Below are 11,001 nucleotides of genomic sequence, written 5' to 3'. Positions count from 1 at the left end.
ATGTATGTTATTAAACAATATACAACCATAATTAACATAACTAGCATACTTAAGTGTTAAACATGGTTCTGTCTTGATACTGTAGAATAATCGCTCTTCATCAGAAATGACTGAGTCTTTACCAAAATATATGAATTATTTTGTGAGTTAACACTTCAGATCAACCACAAGGCAGATACAGTGATGAACGGGAAGAACAGCAGGCTGGAGACAATGTGATGATACATGAAACGAGCAGAATTTATTGTATAATCTTACTGTAGTTGTGCCTCAAAGCTCAGTCTGACTTCATTCGACTAAAAACCGGTTTAACAGGCATTGTTATACAGTGGAAGATTACTGCTTTACAACATTGTTTCATGGCATTATTGGAAACTCTGAGCTAGAGACCATTGGATATGATCATATATTATATATTATGGTTCTGTATGAACTGTAACTATCACCCAGTGAAACATGCAGTTTCTCTAAAAATCCAGCACACACAGGTTTCTGGTGGACAAAGGATGTGACAATGCCACAGAACTTCATCAGACTGAAGCTGGTGTCAGCATAGAGCTTGGCTGAAAAGAAAACTTCATGGTAGAAACGATGAGAGCCAGGCAGTCTGCCACATCTTTATTTGGAGCACATGCCAAAGCTGGTGTACAACCTAAGAACATACGAACATATCCTCTACATGAATGCTGCAAATGTACAGTGCATGTCTGTCACATATTGCTTATGTTGGCCAAAAACTCACCATCCTCATCTTTTGCCAGAACTGTTGCACCTCGTGTTAGCAGCACCTCAACCACAGTGACGAGACCATTTCTTGCTGCTATATGCAGCGGCCTAGAGGTGTGGAGAAAAACAATCCTTCACTGAAAACAACCCAACAATCACACGAAATGAATTAAAAATGCACTTGTCGATGTCAGTGGTTCTCAAGCCATCTCATGGCAATTTGTATTTTTACAAGGTGGCTAATTTGAATACATTTGTACAATCAACATTCTGCCGTTAGCTTTGGGGATGGGGAGGGTTTTTTGGAATAATGAACATTTTGTGTGATTCACATCATACAAATTCATAAACAGTCAATCACTGTTTTCATGTGAGATAACATCAGGAATATAAATCAAAATGTTGTTATGTCTGCTAAATGCTAAAAATGAGAGCGCACATTATTGTAATTAGGTGGTACCATGTGAAATGTTTTGATTTGTTCTAAGACGTTTCTTGCCATGTAAAGGCTGGGAAGCACTGGTCTACTGATCATCTGAATGCTCACGTTTGTAGTGCACTGTTGGCTGTGTTGATAAGCGAGGGGCCGTCTATATCAGCCAGGAGGAGAAGAGCACACATTTCATGACCCTGTTGAGTTCAACATGTGAAAATGCTTTAGAAATGGAAATACAGAGCACAGAACATGTGGTGAAATAGGATACGACGATGGCCACATTACTCCTCTACAGGCGAGATGCAGGGCTGTGTTCCTGTTCATGTCCAGCACCGACAAGTCCACTCTGGCCTGATGAAGCAACACATCTGAAAACAGGAGATCGGTTATACTTTCTGTTGCGAATGAAAGATTTCTAAATCGATACAATACATTCCCAGCACAATGTGGAGGCATACTGGGAGCCGTTTTCAGTTTAGAACGAATATCCAATATGGCAATGTATTTTTGTTTTTAAACTTACATCACACTGTATGTGCAAATGTACTATTTCTATCACATGATTTAACACTTTTATTAGTTCTGCATCCGTACATGCACATGAAAACAGGCCATGCTGGCTCCGCCCTTATGCAATGATCCTGTACAGGGGAGGGGGCGATATAAAATGAAAAAGAAATCCCAAATTAAACCTGTTTAAGAAATAACATTTAAATGATCATTTTGGTAGTGTCTGCTTGTGTAAAAATATTTCTATTTAAACTATAAAGGCTAGGAATGCTCCGATACCTGATACCTTTCCCAATCCGATACCTGAATTCTGAGTATCACCGATACTGATCCCGATCCAAATCTAGCACTGGTTTTTTATCAGTGTAGAATTACATTCATTGCCAGAGGTGGATATGGGCATTTAAGTATTTTTACTCAAGTAAAGAAATTAGAATTTTAAAGTTTTACTTAATTAATATTGCATATAGGAATTTATTATCTGTTATATTTGACCTGTGCTTCTCTCTCCTTTATCCTAAATATCCTAAATGTGTGCTCTCACTGAGCGTGTGTGTGTGTGTGTACTTGTCTTTGTACGTACGTGTGTGTGTGTGTGTGTGTTGTGTGTGTGTGCGTGCGCATCCGTGTGTGTGTGTGTCTCTGTGTCTGTGTGTGTTGGTGCGTGTGCGTGTTCTGTGTGTGGAGTGTTTTGTGTGTGGGTGTGTCTGTCTTCTGTGTTTTCAACCTTTTCTTGTTTTTGCAGGTACAACTTTGATTGTTTTGCTTGTAGTCAATGTGTCTCATGTGCAGCTGCTTTGTAACAATGAAAATTGTAAAAGCGCTATATAAATAAAGTTGAGTTGAGAGTAAAAATATTCAAATAAGTACATTTTCAAATATCTATCACTTCATTTAAATTTTTACTTCACTACACTATAAAGCATTTATCATACTTTTTAATCCACTACATTTCATAAATTAATGTTGTTTTTAAGCATTTTAACATAAACAACGTATTTTTACTTTTAAAAGTAGAAAGATAGTGGATTTTTAATGTTCTTAAGTACTGTATTAAAAGTAAAAAACATGTAAAAATATATTTATGAAATGTACTGGAGTAAAAGTAGGCCTATAGGTTTACATTTACATTTAGTCATTTATTAGACGCTTTTATCCAAAGCGACTTACAGATAGTTCAGGGAGCAATAAGTGATATGTCATACAGGAGCAATAATACAATAGGTGCTAATACTGTTGTGAGAGATTTGGTTGACCGGACTGAGTTAGGAAGAATGTTCCACCAGGAAGGAGTTGTGAAGGACAATGAGCGTGAAAGCGATTTACTGCACTTATGAGAAGGCAATACATGATGCCACTGGTTTGCTGAACGCAGGGTTCTTGATGGGGTGTAGGAGGGTGTGAAAGTATGCCAGTGCAGATTGATAGTGATAGTCAATGTGATAGTCCTGTAGGCAAGCATTAATGACTTGAATCTGATACAGGCTTCAACCGGTAGCCAGTGGAGAGAGATGAAAACGGGTGTCACATGAGCCCTTTTGGGCTGTTGGAAGACGAGGCATGCTGTTGCGTTCTGAACCAGCTGGAGCGGTTTGATAGCCTTTGCAGGAAGACCAGCAAGGAGAGCATGCAGTAGTCCAACTTTAAGATTACCAGGGCCTGGACAAGGAGTTGTGCCGCATGCTCAGTGAGATAGGGTCTAACCTTTCTAATGTTGAATAAGGCATATCAGCATGACCGCGTTGTCTTTGCAATGTGATCATTGACGGACAGCTGTTCATCGAATATGACTCCGAGGTTCCTGGCTGTTTTGGAAGGAGTGATTGTGGTATTGCCAAGTTGGATGGTGAGATCGTGTTGCACCTTGGGGTGTGCCAGAAACATGAGTAGTTCTGTCTTGGCAGGGTTCAGCTGGAGGTGATGCTCTTTCATCCAAGCTGAAATGTCTTCTAGGCAGGCTGTAAGGCAAGCTGCTACAGTGGTATCGTCTGGGTGGAACGAGATGTAAATCTGGGTGTCTTCAGCATAACAGTGATACGAGAAGCCGTGTGCCTGTATGGTGGGTCCCAAGAATGTTGTGTAGATGGAAAAAAGCAATGGTCCAAGCACCGATCCCTGAGGGAACCCAGTGATCATGTGGTGAGCAGTGGACAGCGAAACGAAAAATGTGCTCTATAATGTAGTGAGGTCATATTTGTCTCAAAGTACAGATACTTGAAAAATGTACTTGAGTAAAAGTAAAACTACTATCCATTTCTGTTTATTGCACAAAACTATCACCATATAAAAGTCCTCATGCACATCCTGGACACAGAATAATGCGCTTAATGCATGCACTTCTATGTTCTTTACAGTTATGCGCATCACAGACACAGAGTGATGCGCTGAAAGCACCTTGTCTTTCTGAACTTGCAGAGATCTTTGCTCCCCATGTTCATAACATTAAGAACACAAAGACCACCGCACCAGCGGAGGTCAGAGTTTCAATTAACTTAATTATGCTAATTTTTAATTGGTTTGTTTCTCACATAAAGCTATCGAATGACATAAGAAAGACTTGGAATATAGTGCATGAAAACTTTTAAGGTGGTTTCATAATAGTTAGTCCCTTTTGAAGCTTTATGAGTAACATCTGCGGCTAACACACAAGATTGGAATTGGGTCGGTCCCGTCACTTTGATGGGGGTCCATATCGACCCCGATCCAAAATATTGGATTGGCCGTCACTTATAAAAAGGTTGGACAATGAAACGAAAACACTGACCAATATAGTGTTGGAGGTTTAATGGCTATATTTATGCAGCCTGGTGGCCAATCTTTACTAATTGCACATTTAACCAGTAAGGGCAGAGTGTAAAGGTTGAATTAGAAGAGCAATAGCACAGATGTACAAAAAAAATTGCACATAATGGGGACATAATCAGAGTTTAAAAGAGGAGACAAGATGCTGGCGCATTCAATAGGAGTGACTACCAACGCATGAACTCTCCTGTTTCCACCACACTGTTCGTCGGGGGCTCCACAAGGTCAATATAAATGGCCGGGCAAAAATAGCCAAACCTTTGGTCACTTGTGCCAATGACAAACGTCAGTATCAATGGTGCCAGCAGCGGAAATCTTGAGCTGTGGACAATGTGAAATGTATCATTCTCTGATGAGTCCACTTTCACCGTCTTTCCCACATCCGGAGTGTGGAGAAACCCCAAACAAGCTTACCACTCAGACTGTTGCATGCCCAGAGTGAAGCATGGGGATAGATCAGTAATGATTTGGCCTGCAATATCATGGCATTTCCTAGGCCCAATGCTTGTCGCAGAATACACAAAATGCACAACATGCAATAATCCCTTCTCCCAAACATCATAAAATAGAGATTGTGTCTGTCCCCTGGATTAGCAGACATAAAATAATGCGTAAACCTCTTAATAATAATTTAATAAACGTTAAACAAATAATAATAATATAATAATCAACTGTTATGACTCGGATTGCTAAATATTAGATCTCTTTCTAATAAAGCACTTTTTGTTAACGATATGATAACAGATCATAAAATAGACATGCTCTGTTTGACAGAAACATGGCTAAAACCAGATGATTATATTACTTTAAATGAATCTGTCCCCCAAGATTATTATTATAAACATGAGCCTCGTCTAAAAGGCAGAGGGGGAGGTGTTGCAGCACTTTACAATAACTCTTTTAGCATTTCCCAGAAGTCTAACTCTAAATACAATTCTTTTGAAGTCATGGTACTTCATGTATCAACACCTAATACTAAGGATAAAACACTTTTAAAAATTTATTCTGGCTATTGTATGTAGGCCTCCAGGGCACCACACAGATTTTTATTAAAGAATTTGGTGGCTTCTTATCAGAACTAGTACTGGATAGTGTCACACTCTCGAAGAAAGGACCCTAGAGCAAATGGATGCGAGAGGAAGTTTATTAACAAAAACTGAAAAAATGTTGCCCGTAGCAGGTCAAAAATAGTTCATCAAATAGTTTCAGGGTTGAGGCAGATCAAAGTAGAGCAGGCGTGGGTAATCCGAGGGGCGAACATTATCCGTAGGGCAAAGACAGTTTGAGAATCAGACAGGCAGAGATCAACAGGGGTGCAGACGATATCCAGAGGGCAGAGGCAGCTCGAAAACAGACAGGCAGGGATCAGACCAGCATGGCAAAGACAGGAACAGCGAGCGAACTCCGAGACCGGACAGCAACACGCAAACTAAGCAAAAACAAGATTAGTACAAAGCAAGACCGACTCGACAAAAATGATACTCCACGGTAAGGCATAAAGCAAAACACACAAGCAACGAGAGAGCGAACAGAAAATAATGAGGAAAGGGGGAACAGCTGTGAGAGTGGGAGTGAGCGGTAAGTGAGAGCAGCTGTGCGAGAGCGCACGTGAGAAACTGAAAAAACAGATAGATCAAACCCGGGTCCTGACAGATAGAGTCGTTGGTGACTTTAACATCCATGTAGATAATTATACAGATGCCTTATGAATGGCTTTCAAAGACACTCTTAACTTCTTGGGCGTTAGACAACATGTGTCAGGACCCACTCACCTTCGTAATCATATTTTAGATTTAATACTGTCTTACGGTATAAATGTGGACGACGTTAAAATCCTTCAGCAGAGTGAAGACATTTCGGATCATTATCTGGTTTTATGTTTGCTTCCCTGGCCTACGGCTGCAAATAAAACTCTTTGTTACAAATATGGGAGAACAATAAACTTCAACTACCAAAGATGTGCTTCTCGATAATTGCAGAAATAGCGCAGTAAACGTACTGATACAGCACTAAAAATGTCAAAGTAAAAGTACACTGTTTTTAAACTACTTAAAAAAGTACTGTTAGATTTAATTTCCGCATAAATAAATACAAGCCCACAAAATAAAGAATTGTGAAGTTGTTAAGCTCACATTACTGGCTATAGGGTAGGAGGAAGGGATGCCTTCTGGCTATTCATGGGAGGAGGGGATTCCTTCTAAGCTAAACATTCTTTGTCCGAACTGCTATACCTTATTTGGTCATTCTGTGAACCCATGGACATATGAAACCTGCCAGATGTCTTTTGGCACCGTATATAAAGACTTTTAGTTTCTAGAATAAATGAGTTCAAAAGCTTGATGCCTCTCAGTGTTTTGTTTTTTTGTGCTCCCAGATCTGCAGAAGTATTCTCTCACAACATCCAACCTATTTCTGATTTGATTTTACTGGTGATCCAAAACACAGAAAGAAACTTAGTGTTTGTAAGGAACCAGAAATTTAACAAGTGGGGGCTTCGTCCTGTTTACTCATCGGTAATCCGGGGAAATTTTGATAATTCTGTGTTTTGAAGACCGCGCTAGACTGAAAGACGTTCTACGGGTATCCAGCAGTATCACACAGGTAAGAGTTTTTTATAACCTTCCTGTGATATACTGTTGATGGCAGTTTCCGCACGTTTGTGATGGGATTCTGCAGAGTTGCGTGTGACACTCCGTGACGTTAACCGAGGGCCAGGTTTCGTCCTTTGAAGGCGAGAGGCACATGACGCATGCGTATTTTGATATATTGACTTTATTACAAACTTGTAATAATTAACGTAAAAAAAAGGAGTTGGATTTTGTGGGGGAAGTTTTCGTCTTTTACTTTTCTTTTCTAACATTTGCTTTGTTCTTTCGTTGAGTATGGGACAAGAAATATCTAGACCACTACCATCTGAAACGCCGGTAGTTTTTATGTTCAGAAATAACAAGGGTTATTGGACACAACCATTTGTTGATAATTTGGCTGGATGGTCTGAAAGCGCCGGACCGCAAATAGACAAATATCCCAGATTCGGTTCTTTTAAGAAAGATGATATGGAGTTAATGAAATCCATGGTTAAAGCTGGATGGGGTAATCCCTAGTGGGATTATAAATATGAACTCAATATGAAAAAAATATGGAACCAGGGTCCCGAGCGTGTTGATAAATCGAACAATATATCGATCGATGCGCCATCAACCGTAAAGACACCTCCACCTTATGATACAGCAGTAATTTCTGTCCAAACTCATGCTCAGACCAACTCAAATTTGTATCCCTCGTTGCTTTCTTTTTCCTCGTGTGCACAACCCCCTCCCCCTCCCAAGTTAAACAAAGAAACTTTACACGCTGCAGCTCAGCCCTCAATGGCTTGGGTCCAAGAAGGTCCTAGAATTATTCTTAAACCGGCAACAATGACAGACATTGATACTATATGTAAAACTCTCCCGAACCCGAATAATTCTAACAAATTTGTAGATGTTTTGCGCTCACACACAAGATATGCGCAATTAAGCGGATCGGATTATAGATCGATCTTATTACGAGTTTTATCTGATGATGTTACTGAATCATCTCTTATTGTGGAAATCCCTTCTTTAATTCTTGATAATGATGACTTGGATGGCTCTGGAATACAGCGAGACCCTCATGAATTTTGGTGGGCCGATCCCGATAATGTCACTACATTTTTCGAGTAGGTTAAGAATTTTCTAGATGCCCGTGCTCATGTCTGTAGAGATCTGACCCATGCCACAAATACCAAGCAAAATAAGGGTAAATCCGCTTCTGCTTTTGTTTCTCGTTTTAAATGTGTGTGGGAAGAAGATGCTCGTATTCCAGTAGGCGGTGAAATGTCCTCACTGTTTATAAATACGTGCTTAAATAATATGAATCCTGATTTGGCACGTTTGGTTCGTGTAACGACTGCAAATTTAATGCTACAAACAGTTGAAGATTTTTGCAAACGCATTCGTGAGTTAGATGCATCTGGTGGTTTCACTTCTTTTCTGTTTAAGCCGAAACAGGAAGTTATGCTGGCAGCTTCTCAACAGCAAATAGCTGCAGTGTCGATGCGTACCAGAGGGAACCAAAGGGGCGGACCTCAATATAATCGGGGCCCACCTTGGGGAGGTCTTAAAAGGTACGGGGTGTGTCGTTACTGTGGCAAATCAGGCCACTGGGAGAGAGAGTGTAGATTGAAACAGGAACATGATATTGGACGTCTGCCTCAAGCTCAACAGATCAACCAAACTCAACCACCACTATATGGCAGTGGTTCTGCTGATCAATATCAGGGGTCTTGAGTGAACAAGAGGGGTGAACAAAATAATTCAAAACATGCTTAGGGGTGCCCACAGAGCAATGTCAGTCCAGATGCACAGTCACTGATTTGTTTTTCATTTAGCAATCGCACGGATGAACTACCCATTGTAAATTTAGAAGTAAATGGGGTAGATTACTCATTTTTAATTGACACTGGTGCTACGTGTTCATATATTTCTGCTAAATTTTATGAAGGGCCGATCACAAATCATACTATGCGCTCTGTTGGGGTTTCAGGGACTGAAGTTATTTGTCACATGTCACCTGCCATTGAAGTAAGGGTATTTAATCATCTACCTTTCTTTCACAAATTTGTAATTACTCCAAATTCACCATTGAATCTTTTGGGCAGAGATCTCATGCATAAACTTGGCATTGAGATTGTATTTTCAGACAGCTCTGTTAATTTTTCTTTGCTTTGCGATGTCTCAAAGGTAACTATGGAATTAATGCCACACTTCATGTGTAATGACGAACCACAACAATTTAAACACAACATTGCTGAGGTAAACCCGGCTTTGTGGTCACAGTATAAAGATGAATCAGGCCTTGTTGGTATACCCCCTTACAAGGCAAAATTGATCACATAGAAACCTGTGTACATGAAGCAATACCCATTGTCACCTGAAAATGTTGAGGGTATTCAACCGGTAATTGATAATATTTTGAAACAAGGGGTTATTGTCCCCACTCACTCACCTTACAATACACCAATCAATCCCATCAGGAAAGCTGATGGAACAAGTTGGCGTTTGACACAAGACTTGAGGGCTATTAATTCATTAATAATTCCTCTGGCCCCAATTGTGCCTGATGTTCCAACTATTCTAAATTCAATACCACACAATCACACCCACTTCACGGTGGTGGATTTGTGTGCAGCTTTCTTCTCTATCCCCGTCCATGCAGATACTCAGTCGTTGTTTGCATTTACATTTAAAGGTGCGCAGCTGACCTGGACACGCCTTGCTCAGGGTTTTGTTGACAGCCCAGCCTTCTTCTCCTCTGCAGTGAAACGTGTATTGGACACAATAACTGACCTGCCGTCTACGGTATGTGTCCTACAGTATACTGATGACATTTTAATCTCTGCTGAAACTGAGGCTGACTGTTTGCAGGCCTCAATTGTTGTCTGCAATGTGCTTGCGACCGCTGGATTTAAAACCTCGAATGACAAACTGCAGTGAGTGCAACCCAAAGTCCATTACCTGGGCCACATCTTTTCACCGGGCCTGAAGGCCATTTCAGCTGAGAGGGTGCAGCTGATAAAGACTATGCGTACTCCAGCAACTGTGATACAGCTACAATGTTTTTTGGGGTTGGTGAACTATTGCTGTGCATGGATACCTGACTGTGCGTATCATGACAAAGGCCTACGATGTCTCATTCAACATGGCATGGGTCCGAGAGACTCGTTGAACTGGACTTCTGAAGCGGAAGAACATTTTGATGCATTGAATATTGCTATCACGTGCGCTCCTGCATTGTGGCTACCATACTATTCAAGGCCGTTTCACTTGTATGCGGGGGAGGCTATGGGTGTTGCAATGGGCGTTTTGACCCAAGAGCATGGTGGCAAAACACGCCCGGTTTCTTATTTGTCCAAACAATTAGACCCGATAGTCAATGGTATGCCTGCATGCCTTCGTGCTGTGGCTGCGGCGGCGGAGATGGTAAGAATGGCTGAGAAAATTGTTTTATCATATCCTTTGATTTTATCTGCATAATTTGAAGACATAGCACATGACGGCCCAAAGGAGGTCTGGCTATGAAGCACGCTGCTAGCCACGGAAAATTTAATCATTAAGACCACTTCGGTTTCTAGCCCAGCAATTCAGTCGCTGTATGGCTTATCCACATTGATAACTGAAACTGTACCTCATGATTGCATGAATGATATTGAGTGGTCCACTTCGGCCAGGGTCGATCTGAAAGATACGCCCCTGGATAGGGGGGAGCACTTATATATCAATGGCTCTTGTTTAAGACCGTCTGAAGGAGTGTATCTGTGTGGATATGCCATTGTGACACAGGAGGGTGAGAGGGTGGAGGCATATCGCCTGAACCATAACTCAGCACAGGCTGCAGAAATAATTGCATTAACAAGAGCATGTGAGTTAACAAAAGGCAAAAGAGCCACCGTCTATACGGATAGCAAATATGCGTATGGGGTCGTTCAAGACTTCGCCCAGACTTGGGCT

At 41.0% G+C, this 11,001-nt stretch overlaps 1 protein-coding gene across 1 annotated transcript in view; it reads right to left on the bottom strand.

Annotated features, from left to right (window-relative positions):
- Nucleotides 1-387: 387 nt before the first annotated feature.
- Nucleotides 388-11,001, bottom strand: part of LOC130571613 (serine/threonine-protein phosphatase 6 regulatory ankyrin repeat subunit C-like) — a 180,343-nt gene continuing 169,729 nt past the window's right edge. Inside the window, 5 exon segments of the mRNA XM_057362739.1 lie at nt 388-545; nt 548-652; nt 743-834; nt 1,274-1,356; nt 1,448-1,530. Coding sequence (XP_057218722.1) covers nt 403-545; nt 548-652; nt 743-834; nt 1,274-1,356; nt 1,448-1,530 — 506 coding nt within the window. The 3' untranslated portion in view covers nt 388-402.

This window comes from Triplophysa rosa, linkage group LG20, assembly GCF_024868665.1.
Source record: "Triplophysa rosa linkage group LG20, Trosa_1v2, whole genome shotgun sequence".
Taxonomy (NCBI): domain Eukaryota; kingdom Metazoa; phylum Chordata; class Actinopteri; order Cypriniformes; family Nemacheilidae; genus Triplophysa; species Triplophysa rosa.
The sequence above is the reverse complement of the archived record's forward strand: the minus strand, read 5'-3'. Positions and strand labels throughout refer to the sequence as shown.